This window comes from Sarcophilus harrisii, chromosome 1, assembly GCF_902635505.1.
Source record: "Sarcophilus harrisii chromosome 1, mSarHar1.11, whole genome shotgun sequence".
In the NCBI taxonomy this organism is placed as follows: Eukaryota; Metazoa; Chordata; class Mammalia; order Dasyuromorphia; family Dasyuridae; genus Sarcophilus; species Sarcophilus harrisii.
The window spans coordinates 504,770,211-504,786,703 of record NC_045426.1 but is presented as its reverse complement, the minus strand read 5'-3'; the positions used below and the strand labels follow the sequence as shown (position 1 = coordinate 504,786,703).

Sequence of the window (16,493 nt, the reverse complement as noted above, 5' to 3'; positions counted from 1 at the left end):
TTTATTTTCTTTCTCATTTTTTTCTTTTTGAGCTGATTTTTCTTGTGCAGCATGATAATTGTGGAAATATGTATAGAAGAATTGCACACATTTAACATATATTGGATTACTTGCTATTTAAGAGAGAGAGTAGGGGAAGGGAAGGAGAAAAGGTTTTGCAAAGGTAAATGTTGCAAACTATGCATTTATTTTGAAAATAAAAAACTAAAAAAATACAAAAAAAAAAAAAAAAAAAGAAACTATGTGATACCTCTACATGACTTATTTCTAGGAATGTCATAATAAAAAGGAAGAATATTATAAGACATACTTAAATACATTTATTGTTTGTGGGATATTATTTAGAAATGGTCTCATTATGATTTTTTTGTTATTGTTCATTGATATTTATGAAATACACAAAGACACAAAACATATTTGTTTCTAGGTTTATGTGTATATCTTTAGTCCCAGGATTCCTGAAGGGCAGAGTATAACAAATATACATGGGATTAACACTTTATTAGTTCAATGGGTAAAGAAGCAATTTCATGGACAGTCTGTTGTTTCAGACTGCTCAACCTCAACAGCTTTGCTTAATGAGGTTCACTGCCTTGCCTCTATTCAATGAAACTAGCAACCCAGTCAGATGTCTCTTAGCTTGAAGCTGTGGTATTCATAGTGTGACCTTTTTCTATATATCCTTCCTGGCCCCTTCCAATTCATCTAGAGTACTTTCATCTGATACCTACATACTCAGGCTGCTGGTGTTCATTTCATTTGGAGACCTAAAAACCCACATTACAGATGTCTGAAGCTGTTTGTGAGGAAGTTGTGGGGCACCTTGATGAGAGGAAAGGCAGAAACAGAATGAACAGAATACTCATGGAAATATTCTTCAATCTTCAAAGATTCTGTCTCTTACTTTCAGGTACGGAACTATATATTAGATAGCTAAGGTTGATTAAGGTCTTACTGCCAAGTATGTTTGGAAATCTGAATTTGCTCTAAATCTGCCAAATAACTGAATTATTATTATATGACAGTTAATGTGGACCATTACTTAGCAGATTTGATTTGTCTATTGATCAGCTCATTCTCAAATTTATAGTTGTTTATTCAAGGAAGATTAACAGAAGAAAGACTTCTGGTCTAAGAGTCTGAAAACTTAGATCCTCTTATAAAGTAGTCATATGGACTTAGACACAAAATCTTGAACCAAAATCACTTTGACTCTCATTGATTGGTCAACAATAGGTCCCAGACCAAGTCCACTTGATCACTATTTGGGCTCAAAGTGAATGTAAATAGCAATTGTTTCTGTTTTGGCCAGAAACTCTGAGGGTACTTCCCCTCCCAGATTTGTACGTAAATATGTGTGTATGTTTATATGTACACATGTGTGTATATGTGTGTGACTAGATAAAAGAGAAAATTCTTTGCCTCAATTGCTACCTAGCTTTAATAGTTAAATGGATGTGATCTCAGTCAAACTGAGACCTATTGAAGACCTTAGCTCAAAAGTCTCCTACTGCTTTCAGAGCCATTTCCAGCTGTCCTGATCTATATCTAGCCACAGAACCCAAGTGGCTGTAGAGGGGGAAACAAGGTAGGTGACCTTGCACAGTCTCCCTCACTTAAATCCAACTCACTTGCATGTCAAAGCATCTTTTCCCTGATGTCCTGGCCCTCTTCAACAATGAAGAACAAACAACAACTTGATGTTTATAGAACTTGTATGCCTTAATATTTAAAATAAAGAGATTGAATTAGAGGATCCAAAATGGAAAGATCAAGCACCAGTTAAATAACTGATTAGATTAATAAGTAGCACCACTGGTATAATCTTTTCCACCACTGGTATAATCTTTTCAATTTATACATAAGTATTAATGGAATAATCTGTAATTGCACCTACAAAATTAAACGTGTATATGTGTATATTACCTAATATCTGAGAGATCACATTTGTTTCCAGCGATGGCCATTACAATGTTTTCTGGACCATGTTCTTTTAATTCTTTCACCCATTTCTTCAAGGTATTAAAAGAATCCTAAATCAAAAACACAAGGAAATTATTCATAAAGTTTCTTAGAATCTTTTAAACATTCAACACTTTCTTGCCATTACAAGTGCATTATGCTTTGATGAAAAAGGAGTTTTCATTTGGTTCTTTTGAATAGTATAACTAATGTTACTCTCTGTATTATGTAAATATAAAACTATCATTGAAAATATAATTCTTTCACACAATCTGAAACATTTCAATGCACTTTTCTTTGCAAAAGGGATTGTGGTGCAAAATGTTGTCAAATACAATTATTGTATTGGTCAGTTTTGGGTTACTGGGATTCTGTTGCTTTTGTTGTTATGAGACAGGGTTCTACATTAGGTGAGGGGTGAAGGCAATTGAAAAATAGGTGTAATAATAAAAAACAATAGCTTTCAATAATACTTTAAAAATATAAAACTCATTCATGGAATAAAATTAACCCTCTGGTAAAAGTGAAAAACTTTTCCACTAACATTTTTCTCCATAACAAATAATAGGGTTGATGTTATTCTGCCAGGGATGAAGGGCTCCTTTCGTATTCGATTCAATAGGAAGAAAAGTTTTTATGCTCTGAAGTTTTCTTTTCCATTTTGCCCTTCATTCACACCCTCCCTCCAGTCCTTGAGCCAAAGAATACAGAATACAGAAGCAAAAAGTGGTACAAATTCACAAATGGTAGCAGTGATGGGTCATTAAACTAATGCTTAGTGCTCTGAGTCAGCCTTTCAAAACTAAAAGTAAATAATTCAATTTGTAGGAGATAAATAAAATGTCAGCAGACTTCTGCAGAGATCCATTAATGCACATCCTATAACCTCATTTTGTCAAATTTACACACACACACACACACACACACACACACACACACACACTCTCTCTCTCTCTCTCTCTCTCTCTTTTCTTTCTTTCTGAATTTTAAGGTCATAAATTTCCTGTAGTAAGGCCACAGGAACATTGTCAGAAAACAGGAATCTTATAACCATGTACAAAACTCTGCAAATTCTTTTCTGTCCTCAAAAGTAAAAATTTTGCTCAAGACAACTTTCAAAGTTCTACCTACAAATAAACAGAGTAAAATATTTTCTTAGAGTTAATAAGCAGCTGCTCTCTAAGAAGTATGGTTAGCTCATTTATTTCAGAATAGCTGTGCATCTACATGCACTGAAACCCTTGGGAAATAAAAGCAATATGGAAAAGCCCACTTTAGCTCCTGAGGATCATTATTTCCTGGATGCAAGGCTGCATACTAAAAAACTCCACTGCAGTATATTTTGAGAGACCCAAGCAAAGGAATGAGCTGTTGCCTTCTATGCTAAGTCAGGAGAAATATGATATTATTTCTCAGTTTGGCCCATCTTACCTGTTTAGTGATATCATATACTATAACAGCTGCTGCAGATCCCCGATAGTACATGGGTGCCAATGAATGGAACTGTTTAAGGAAAAATAAATGCAATTAGAACAAAATAAATGCACAATGTAATTTCAGAACAAATGCAAGATTCTAGTCTCAAATCTGTCTAAGATAGTGGAATGGAACTGTTTAAGGAAAAATAAATGCAATTAGAACAAAATAAATGCGCAACGTAATTTCAGAACAAATGCAAGATTCTAGTCTCAAATCTGTCTAAGATAGTGGTTTCCACTGGTATTTCCCCAAAAGTTATATTAAATAACTTAAAAATCCTCTTCACTGAACATTTCCCAGTGTTCTGCATATACCTACAAAACTCTGTGACCTTTTCTTTGACCAAACTTCAATTTCATTTTAAATGTTGTCTTTCTAAGAGATTTTCTTTTTTGCATTACTCTTCATTCATTTGATTTTCTTTCCTATGCCACTGACAAAGAGAATTCTATAATAGTAAGGGAAAAGATATAGCACAGGATGGCAGAAGAATGACAAGTATCATCATCAACACTTAGCAAATGATTGCTGAAGATTAAACAACTTAAAAATATTCCTATGCCAATCTAACTTCACACAACATTGGATTATTTTAAGAACCCTAAAAAAGCACACAATAGAAAGTACTCCATTCGAAAAACTTAATAAAAAGAATATCACTGGTGATAAGATTCTTATTAGAAAGGAAAGAAAGAAGAAAGGAAGGAAAGGGAGGAAGAAGGGAAGGAAAGGAAAAGAAAAAAGGAAAGAGAAAAAGAAGAGAGAAGAGAACAGGATAAGGTAGAGAAGGGAAATTAGGCAGCTCAGAAATTTTTATTATAAGGACATCATCCTGAGGACTTATTAATAAGCCGTGAACCTAATGAATATTCAACATATCTGTCTATTGATTAAATGACTGTAGCCTTCCACTTATTTTCTTTGAATTACTAAATCTCTCTCCAATTGAGGAAATTCATTCTACTTATACCAATGAAGACCTCTTAATCTATTTTCCTCCCCTACAATTTAAAATACAAATGTCTATGAAGCAAGAAGGATTTCACTTAAATATTAAAAGAATACAGGTAGAGTCTGTATATATAGACAGTCATTTTTTTATTTGATAGAATTATATACAAAGTCTCAGTTCAGGAAGAATTGTTGAACCCAGCTTGGAAAGCAAAAAGTTGTAAAGTCATCAAATTAAATCATTAAACACAATATAAGACCCAATTTTGCAGCTCTCAATGAAACAAAATTTCTATGAAGGTTGTTGAGGTTGCTTAGCCTCATTTAAAAAATCCAGAAAAGGTATTTTATTTGCAAAATTATTAGTTACATTATCTTATGATGGCTATTTAAAGATAGCAGTGATCAACCTGGAAAAGAAGGAGGTGGTTCTTTTTGATTTTGATGATGACAACAATAGTGACAACTAGCATTTATATAGTGATTTAAGGTTTACAAAACACTTTACAAAGTTTAGTTCATTTTTACCTCACAACAACCCTAAGAGATAGGTGCTATTATACCTATTTTACAGCTGAGGAAAAAAACAGAATTTAAGTGACTTGTCTAGTGTCACATAGCTAATATATTTCTGAGGTGGAATTTTCATTCAGATCTTCCTGCCTCCAGGTCCAGCTCTTTATCTAGTGCTCCACCTAGAAACACCAGTACAGAAATAATTGTAAAATAAAAGCAAAAAGCATATAGATGTAGATATAGATTATTTAAAATAGCAGCAGTTCTGTGCCGTTTTTTTATAGCTGTAAGAAGTAAAAGATGGTATTAAACTCCGACAATGTTTATTAGAGTGATTGTTAGAACACTGGTTTAAATCTCTTTCCTTTAGGAAACAATATATGAATATCTTTCTTTTTTTAATGTGAATATTTTTATATTTTTTTCAAGTTCAACTTTTGTTTTTCAATTTTTTTCTTTTTTTTTTTTTTTGCTGAGGCAATTGGGGTTAAGTGACTTGCCTGGGGTTAAATGACTTGCCTAGGGTCTCACAGCTAGAAAATGTTAAGTGTCTGAGTCCAGATTTGAATTCAGGTCTTTCTGACTTCAAGGCTAGTGCTCTATCCACTGCACTACCTAGATGCCCCTGTTTTTCAAAATTTTGAGTCACCAATTCTCTCCTTTTCTTCTCTCCACTTCCTTAGATGGCATGCAATTAGATACAAATTATACATGTATAGTCATGCAAAACATATTTCCATATCAGCCATATTATGAAAGAAAACAGACAAAAAGGAAAATAAAGTTTCTAAAAAGCATACTTTGATATGCATTCAGACTCTTATCATTTCTTTCTCTGGAAATGGATACCATTTTTTATCATTCAAACTGACCATAAGAACTGAATGGCTGAAGAAGAATGCACATGGCTAGGATCTTAAATTTTTCTCCATATAAAAAAATTCCTACATTTCAATAGGAGGTCACTATGCTCCATGAGAATCAATCAGTTAGCAAGCATTTATTAAATACCTACTATGTGGCAAACACTAGAATTACAAAGACAACAATGATAACAACAATGATACACTTCCTGCCAACAAATTTTGAAGTTCCCCTTAGTATAGTTTCAGTCACCTATATAGATAAAAATATTGTTTATAAGTTATAATCCCCTAAATGAAGCCTCCGTTTTGACTTTTTTTTCCCAGCCCAATTCAGAACAGCTATTTCAACAAGAGCTCTAAAGGGTGCATGTGGTAGGGGAAGATTGGGGATGATGTCAAAGTCAGAAAGAGGAATTAGATGAAAAGCAAACAGCCCAAAGTTAGTCCAGGGTCAAAGAACAGTGCCACCAGTCAGCAGAAGAAAGTTTAATCAAAGGAATCAACTAAGCTGCTGATTCAAGAGTACATGCTCTTGAGGCAATGGTACAAAAAGCTCTATAAAACAGGAAATATTTAAAATTTACTTCCTTCTACTGCTCATAGGATCAAGATAGGTCAAAAATTATATCCCTTGTTTTACAGAATAAGAAATAGAAAAATTAAGTAATTTTTCTAAGTTAGATAGGAGACCCATTACAAAGAGTTAGTGATTGAATTGAATAATTTCTGTTAGATTGTCTGACTTCCTCAAGGAAAGAAACTTCCTATTCTATGCATATAAAATATATACACATGCACACATATACATATATGTTGTAGTGAAACATTTCAATATCATATTTTAATATCATATACATTGCAGAGAACGAAGGGGAGAGGGACAGAGAGGGGAGAAAAGGAGAGAAAGAAAGAGGGGGGGGGGAAATGAGGAATAAGGAGAGAGGGAGAGAGAAAGATAGGGAGAGGGAGAAAGGAGGAAGAGGGAGAGGGTAAGGAGAGAGAGTCGATTTTGTTAATCACTATTTTATAAGCCAGAAATTTTACAATTCTAGTTGCTGATATTTGTCTAAAGTCCTGAAAAAGATTCAAGGTCTCTCATAGTTTTTCTTCTTTGCAGGATAAAGAATAATGTTCTGGAGTTTAACAACACACACCTGCTTGTGCATTCTAATTTGATTTGTTTGCATGTTTGATGATCTGCAGACAAAAAAGCTGAAATAAATCTCTTAGGAATAATCAGTGTTGCAATATTTAAGGAATTAACTCTTTGCTTTAAAGTATCCTAGTCAATCAGTTTGAAAAATACTATACACTGAAGACTCAGAAAATTTTTATGATTTTGAAAAATCTGCTTCCTGAAGGGTCAAAATCAAACATATTTTCTATTCTTGGTTTCAAAAGAAAGATGAAGGCAACTGCTAAAAAAAAAAAAAAAAAAAAAAAGATCCCAAAAGTCATGTTGCAGCCATCATGGAAAACTAAAAGTTATATAAGTTCAATCATAAAGGAAACATTATTAAATGTATAATTAGTTGACTTTTTCCAATGATCTGTTTCTTAAAGCAAGAGGCCACAGTATCCAAGGTCAGAGTAATCAAACACCATGAGAAAACGCCACAGGGTGCATTCCAAAGACCAGACCAGACCAGATTAATTAAATCCTAGATCATGACTGGTGTCACAGAATTACAGAAATCTAAGGAGTCAGAAGAGGCTCCAGATTAGCCTATACCTAAAAAGGTATATCTAAAAGACCTTTCTATGACCTATAGGTTGGTTGATAGGTTGATAGGTTGATAGGTAAGGGAAATTACTGGCTCTTGAAGCAGCCCATTCCACTTTCAGCTACTCCAGTAATTAAGAAGTTATAATGGAAATCAAACCTAATTTGTTTAACTTTGAATTTATTTTTCAATTGCTCGTTGCTCTTATCCTTGCCCTATGGAGTCAAAAAGAATACATAAATTCCTTCCAAAGGACAATTCATCAAATATTTGAAAACTATTATGTACTTTCACTTTCTTCATCCCCATCTCCTTCAACTGATCCTCATACAGCATAAACTGCAGCCCCCTCATCATTCTGGTTCCCCTCTCTCAAGATACTTTCCATCTGAGCAACATATTTGTTAAAAGGTTTTACCTAGAACTGAATATAATGAAATGATCTGACCTGAGCAGATTAACTTGAGATGTCTCTGACCTGATCCAGTCACTTTTCTGTGAGATCAGAGAACCACTTAGAAGGTCTTAGTTTAGTTTCAGGATCAATCCATGTACTGAAGACTTTCCTCTTTTGACAATGAAGAATAACATGACAATTTGTCATGCCTTTCTCATTTTACACAACTAATTTTTCTAAATCATACTTTTCCTTAAAAGGAAAATCCCTTCTACTATTTTGCAAGAAGAACTCTTCAGATTTGTATTTATCATTTGCATTCATCATGTGAATTTCCATTATTTTCTAGGTTATCAGTCACTCAGATTTTGTTTTACTCCAAGATTCACATCTATAGAGCATTAACAGGAAAACATTTATGTGGAAAAGATGGGTCTTCATACTAGAAGCCACTTGAGATCATTAAAAGATTTGAACAATTTTCCAAAGGCAACCGACCCTACTCTTTTTCTCCTATTTAATTCTGAGTCTCACTTATTGTCCATCTGTGTCACCTATCCCAGATGTACATATGTATTGAATGTGTTATAAGTATTCAATGGATTAGTTATCAAACCACACAGACTTCTTTCTTCATGCCCTTTTTTCTACATGGATTATTAATCTCTCTTGATTTTTGGATTACACTAAGGACTTGATCTTGTAATACTGGGGGCAAAGGGGAAGGATGAAGGTGAGCTTTATACAATCAGCATATACATAAGCAATGAACCACGTGGAGGATCTCATCATCTAAAAGGACTCCCTCTTCCTTGTGAACCTTGCCCAAGACATCTTTCCTAACACAGATGAATGCTTTCTCATTATGTTTTATACTTTACTTGAAGTTAACAATGAGATAATTGTGGAACAGTTTTCTCTGTGATGACATTTGCCAAAGAATATTGTGTATGCATGAAATATTATCATGCATGAGGGAGCAACCTCCTTGTTGGAGGAGAGTATATAAGCTTTTATTTTGCCCTAGCAAATTTAAGAGAAGAGTGAAATCAATAAATAATAAATACTACTAGATCTCATGTTCTCAGTTCTTTTTAGTTAATGAAATGACTACAAAGATATGGTCTGCCATAACAACCAGTTGTAAGTTTATAGCTCAAAGGTATCTAGATCACTTGAGTCGTTCCCTTACCAGCCTCAGTTTTCTCATCAGTAAAATGAGGGAGAAGGGATTTAGATTCAGGGACCTCAACGGTCCCTTCCAGATCAAAATCTATAATCCCACAACTCTATGACAAGATTGTTGCTTTGTCCTTGAAGAGGACCATGACATTAGGAAGGTTTTGCCATGACATGCAAGTGAACTGGATTTAAGTGAGGGGGGGCTGTGCAAGGTCATCTGTCTCACTTTAGTTTTCCTTAAGTATCTTAAGAGTCTGTGACCTGGAAGAGGAAGAATAGCATACTATTCTTTGTTCTCTGTTTCTCAGTCCTCTGCACTGTAAGGAATATGTTAGATGCTCAACAAACTTGAATTTGTTGAATAAGTGAGTATAATATTAATTATATTATGTGTTAGGCACTCTATTAAGTGCTTTACAATTATCTCATCTGATCTTTATTTAAGTTACATAACTCATAAGTGAACTAAATGACGTCACACTTGAACTCAATTCTTTCTTTCTTTCTTTTTTCCTTTTTTTTTTTTTTAATAATGGGCCCAGCATTTTATCCACTGAACCACCATCTCTCTTGGGCCAGTTTATTCCTTTCATGGATAGAGGGAGAATCAAATAAATAGATAGATAGATAGTACTAAAATATTTCTGTGCTCTCTACCCTCATGGAATTTATTTTCTATTGCAAGGATGGGGGAGAAGAGAAAAGAATAATAAACAGGTAAGAAAATACTAAGTTTATATAGAGTAAATACATATGTCAGAATATGTTAATAATGATGATGTTGTTAATAATTAGTGTTTGGTGATATGAAAGGAAAATTAGAAAAGCTGTTTTTAAAGTGGGAAAATCAAACTTCATTTCTATGCAACACACTTCTCATTAAACTTAGTACAGAAGATTCATATGAAACAACCTGACTATAATATAATATAATACAGGTCTATTTTTTAAAAGCAGCCACCCATAGCAATATTCTATCCAAGCACCCATAGCAGAAGAGACTTTATGAAGGAGACTTTTTGAGGAGATACCATGATAGAAGCTCAAACAGAAAGAACAGCAAAGGATAGATTTTTTTTTAAAGAGTGTTTATTTTCAATGGTTAAGCCATAAACTGACCATTAAATGATCACTGGTGGGCCTGTCTCATGAATTATTGATGAGAGTGTTTTGTTTATAATGCATTGCTCTCCAGCTCCTTCCTGGAAATGGAATTATTTTAAAATAAATTTGCTGGGAGCTTTTCCCCCAAATTCTTCTTTTCTGGGGACTTACACTATTAATGAGTTAAAATTTAAAGAGGTCAGGCACCAAAACCCACAGTTATGACCAAAGAATAATTTTTATGTAGGTTGGAAAGATTAATCACTTCTGACCTAATACAAATATTAAATTTAAAAAGTGACATAATGTATTTAGGGAAAGAGAGGAGTGACAACAATCAAATTAAAAAGCCATTTGGAAGTAAAACATAATCATGAAGAGAATGTAAAAAACCTGTCCTTGAAAGGTTGAATATCTCAGGACTAGCACAAAAGATGCCAATTTGCAGTTTTTCTTCACCAGCTATACAACAGAATAGCCTAAAGGTCTAGTAAACTGTCCATCCAGATAATTTTCAGATACCTCCAAATCATTTAGAAGAAACTCCACAGGGATCTTGAAATGCTAATCTTTTCCTCAAAAACAAGTATTTTGGGTTTTCTACTTCATAAAAAAGGAATACATGCCCAGCTTGTTTATCATTACTCACTTCCTTCCAGTCACAGTATCATAGAAATGGAATAAGAATTTGAAAATCATTGTCTAGACAAGAGATGTTAGACTTAGGGTTCAGGTACAGATGTATATTTTTGAGATGGCCAATGTATGAATTTGTTTTGCTTGATTAAGTATATTTGTTTTGCCTTATTATAACTCTTGGAAGAAATTGCCATTACCAATAAATTAGAGTGGGGGTACTAAGGTTTTGCCCCTTCCTCTATTCTAACTCATCCCACTCTATCCCTCCTTTGCATCAGGCTCACTTGATCCAGCCCTCTGACTACCACAGCAAAATAAGGTGGCAGGTTGTAAATAAAACGAGCCCTAAAACAAGAGTCAGAAAATCTGGGTATCCATCACAGTCCTATCACTTTGCTGTCTCTGCATCCTCTCTGGGTTACCTCTTAGCTTCTTCTGCTGTAAGATTAAATGACTAAATGATTTCTAAAGCTTCCAGGCCTATAATTCCACGACTTGTTCTGAGATCACAAGACTTTCACATAAAAAAGGAGTTAATACTAGTGGGAATTCTCTTTTATTCTAGTCCTGCATTCCCTTCTTTTAGCTAGTTGTCATTCATTACAACATAACTTCCACTTTCTATTTCCAGTCTCTACATTAGAGATTCTTAACTTTTTTTCTCCTATTCTGGACCCCTTTGGGAGTCTGGTAAAATCCATGGACTTTTTCTCAGAATAATGTGGGGGAGAGAGTTTTGTTTTTTGGGATTTTTTTTTTAGCATTTTTAAAAATTCAGAACCAAAATAAATGCCAAATTTAAGTTGCAATTAGGGAAAACAAACTTGTAATATTTTTTTCTATGGAAGTTCATGAACTCCCTGCAAACTATCCTCTTTGGCAATTCATGAATATCTCTTGCTCTACATCCAGCAAAATGATGGAAACTCCTAGAGGGAAGAACTTTTTTTTTTGTCCTTATTTTCCAAAGCAAGACTCTCTTTTGCCCCTTTTTTTGTCTTTGCTCATCACTGGAGCTAGCACATAGTAGGGTCTAAATAAATGTTTATTGACAGACCCTAGCACCATGCCTGGCAGGCAATAAACTCCAAATAAATGACAGTGCAATGACATCCTTTACAAATCCAAGCTTTACTTCTGCCGAGTTTACATATGTTCAGGGGGAGGAGGAAGACCTAACATTATCCCAAGCAAATTTCTAAGTCATTCAGACCACCCAAAGAGCCTCAGGAAAATTCCTTAAATGCAGATTTGTGGTATCATAAATTCTATGAGAGCAAAATTCCACATATTGACATTCCATGTAAAAAATGAGCAGTTGTGGAAAATAAATGATAGCTTTGAGCATCTGGCTCCAGCTGGGCTGTACCTTTACAAATGAGAAAGAATCAAGTTAGAATTTTCTGGTAATGTACTCTGGAATTTAGCTATGTGTTTCACTTTTCAGAGAATAGTCTGTCCCTGGAGACCTACTTACACTGGGGCTAAAACCTTGCCTTCTAAGATTTCTTGGCTTGAACAGGTCCCTATGGTCCACTCTCAGGGCTGCCTCCTATCCTGTGAACTTAATCAGAAACCCTGCAACAACCCTCAAACCTTAGGCTATGAAAAAGAGGCAAGAACAGAAAATCAAAACAAGGCCAGGGTTTCTGAGACAGGGGGAAGTGGTAAAAAAGAAAATTCTTGACATTCCCAACATTCTCATCTGGCAGGGTGTGAATGGAAAATTTTATGTCTTAGGATTCTTTCAGTACCATTCAGCAAATGTTTTGCAAGTTTTATTTGGACTCACTCTCTAGGCAAAGAAACTGTAGAAATCCAACTCTGAACAAAAACCATTCTATGCAGACTGCACAAAGGTATATTAAAACCCAGCAAAAACCTCCTTCAAGGATCATTTGTTAGTCCATTTCAGGGTTCAAAATACATGGGGTTTAAGAATCTTACTAGAAAGTCTCCTTGATTTAGCAGCAACGTAACCATTTTTATCCATCCTCCTTCTTACTCATTTGGCAAGGTATGATACAAATCATTTAGCCCAGGTACCCCTTTATAAACCAGGTTCTAGATACTCTCTGTATCAGCATCTAATCAAAACCATAGCTCACAAGCCCCAGTGTAATACTCTTTTTTTTATTAGCCCAAACTAGAGGATACAAAATAACAGAGGAAAGAACAAAGAGGATATAATCAAAGATACTGACTCCTACAAATTTCCTATCACTGCTGAGAAAGAGAATATTCATAATCCAGACAAACTCATACTTCTAAGGCTGTATCCCAGCTTAAGCACCTCTCTGCCCCTTGAAGCTGTCCCTAGCTGCTTCCTCACAGAATTAATGATGTCATCTACTGTGTTGCCTTCTCTATTGAGCTGCCATCTGCTGCTTCTCCACTGAGTTTACTGCCATCTGCTCTTTCTTAATGAATTTGCCATTGGTCTGCTTCACCATTGAAATGTTATTGCCATCTGCTGCTTTCCTACTGAACTGTATCTTACTAGGTGGTTTATTCCTGGGAGAGTAGTATTATGAGCCAACTCACTGCAAGCCTCAAAACTATTTTGTCTCTTTTGTGAGTCAGACCCATAGTCACATCTAGTCAGCAAAGCAGAGTCCTTGAATTCTGAATACTAAACTTCCCCCTTAATAAAAATGTTCCTCCATGAAGCCTGATTGATGGGATGAGTAAATTCCTCATAACTCCCAACTTGCCCCTGAATGATTGCACCAAAGTCATGAATACTATTTTAGGGCTTCAATTAGCAACACTGGCAGGGCAAGAGAGAGCTGACAATCTTTGATTCTGAAGCTATAGCCAAACTTCTGCCTTTACAGAAAGAAATGATCTAATATGAATACAGAAACTTCCTCCAACTATACATATATACATACATATATATGTATGTATATATATATTTATACACACACATACTATATACACACACAAAAATGCTTGAATTCACTCACACAACTATCTGAGTTACATAATACACTCATCTTCATTTTTGCAAATGAGGAAAATTAATCTAAAAAAGGTTACATTGTGCTCATAATTAAAATACTAGTAATTGTCAACCAATCAAAAACCATGTCTTCAGCTCCAAGTTCCATCTAGAATACCATGCCATATATAAATTGCGAACTTTTTTTATTCAGTCAAATTTAAATGTTTGAAACCAGCATTATAGACATTAATCAACACCTTGAAGTGCTATAGTAATGCTAACATATTCAACTCATAGAAAATTAAAGTTGAAAAGGACTTTTTTGATTTAATCCTCTCAATTTATAAATGAAAAAAAACATGAGACCACTGACTGTTCAGAATTCATGGAGACAGTGAATTGTGCTCTATCTTGTTGCATCTCTGAGTTACCATACAAATGGCAATTATTTAAGTTTAAAATCCATGTACACAGAGACTTAGGTTATCTTTTTTTCCCATCAGATATGATCATAGTTCTTCACATTTGAAGGTAATCTTAAGTGAGGGAAAAAAATTCATCACAGTGTACAGTTATGTTCATATTTATCTATTTGCTCCTTTTCTCATTTTCCATATTCACATTAAGCTTCTCCAAAACAAATGTTATAATTAAGAAAGTTATCAAGTACTACTAATATAAGGAATTAAAAAATAACAGGGATAAATGAAATGTGGTGTGCCTTAAAATAGAAAATATAGACCAGAAGTTAAAGAATTTGCCCCCATTTTCTCTTATATTTTGTAGAAACCTAAGTTCATACCCAAGACATACAGGTGATATTCTTTCATAGACTTTTCTATGCTTTGCCACAAGCTGCAATAAGCTGTATTTGATTCAATTCAGCCAATAATTAGTAGGTAACTACTATATACAAAATCCTGTGCTAGATTCTAGATACACAAAAAAAAGATAAAACTGTCCCTGCCTTCACAGAAAGAAGAATTCAACTAGCAGATACATAAGCATGAGAAAATCTGAGGAGGAAAAAACCCACAAACAATTGGAAAGAAGAACAGTAATCTGAGTTCCCTGGAGAAAGTTATACTTTCAATCAAAAGAGGGAAATTTGGAAAAGAGGTATGCTTAATGTAAAAGATGTTACATAAAAGATATCAAGATAGTTAGAAGTGTTAAATAGGCACTTAATAATACATTCAAAATAGTTACTATCCATATAGAAAAACACAATAGATAAAGGATGTCATTTGCCAGAATAAAAGATGCACTTGCATGAATGTATGTCTACCTTAGATAAAGTAAATAGACAATAAACTTTCCTCACAATTGAAAAGGAGCAAAAGAACAGGTTTGAATGTGTTTGGTTTGCAATGCTGAATTGCAATGAGCACAATGGCTCATCCTTCTCCCTGAAATTTAAAAAAAAAAATCCTTTTTAGCTTTAGAATTCTTCTAGTTATTCTATGTTTAAGAATTGGGAAATACCACAATCTCCAAGGGATCAAATTTATGAGTCTCTTCCTTCCCCCACCACCCAAAAAAAAAAGAGATGGGTGGTGAGTCAATCAATCATCAGTGGTATCTATTATATCCCAGGTAGTGTGCTAAGTACTGGGGAATATAAAAAGAAGAAAAAAAAAAAGATCTTGCCCTCAAAGAGTTTACAATCTAGTGGGGGAGATAACATCAAATAAATATCTACAAAGCAAGCTATATAGGAAAAAAAAAAATAACAGACGGTAGGTACTAAAATTAAGAAGGGTTTGGAAAAGCTTACTATAAAAGATGGGATTTAGTTGTTTAATTGGGGGATATATATGCTTATTGCCAATGAAAAATTACATGCAAGCAAGACAATTGTACAAATATGTATGCCTATATTGGATTTACATATATTTTACCATGTTTAACATATACTGGATTACTTGCTATCTAAGAGAGGGAGTGAGGGGAAGGGGGAGAAATTAGAATATAAGATTTTGCAAGGGTCAATGGTAAATATATATATATATATATATTTTCATATGTTTTAAAAATAAAAAGCTTCAATAAAAAAAGAAAAATCACATACAAAAAGTAGTACAAAACATACCAACATTTGACCAAAATGGAAGTGTTTTTCTCAGATAACAGAAATGAAGGATAACATACGATAAACCAACATCCTGCTTAATATGAAAATACATCCACAGGCTATGATCTGTACCACTAGAGGAAGTATCCACATTGGTAAAAACAAAGATTGAATCAAGTAGCAAAGAAGAATCTCAAAATAACAGAATTTAAGATTTAGAAGGACTTCAGAAGCCAACTATTCCAACTGATACCTGAACAAGAATCTCCTCTATGACATTCTCAGAAAATGGTCATTTGACTCTTGCTGAAGTCCTCCAGTAAGGAAGAATTTATCATCTCATTTTATTAAAAATCAACCTCATCTATCAAGGCACTTTTATCACCTAACTTATATCATCTGTTATGTCAGATATCCTTTTCAACTTTGTATCATCTGTAAATTTGATAAGGATGCCATTCTCTAATTTTTTCTAGGTGACTAATAAAAATGTTAAATGGCAGTAAGAGAAACAGGTCTCTAGGGTTCTCCAAAAGAGGCCTCTTTCCTACTTGGTATTGGGTGAATAATGGCTCATCTTTGGATGCTGCCATTGAACATAGTTCAATGTATCTGTTCTGTTGTTTAGCTTACTTTTATCTTTCTTGTCCAG

At 34.1% G+C, this 16,493-nt stretch overlaps 1 protein-coding gene across 1 annotated transcript in view; it reads right to left on the bottom strand.

Moving 5' to 3' along the window:
* The window catches only part of RAB31 (RAB31, member RAS oncogene family), a 179,234-nt gene that overhangs the window by 52,729 nt on the left and 110,012 nt on the right, over positions 1–16,493 (bottom strand). Inside the window, exons 4-5 of the mRNA XM_031946643.1 lie at positions 3,394–3,465; positions 1,927–2,033 (exon numbers count right to left, since the gene is read on the bottom strand). Coding sequence (XP_031802503.1) covers positions 1,927–2,033; positions 3,394–3,465 — 179 coding nt within the window. The remainder of the gene's footprint in view (positions 1–1,926; positions 2,034–3,393; positions 3,466–16,493) is intronic.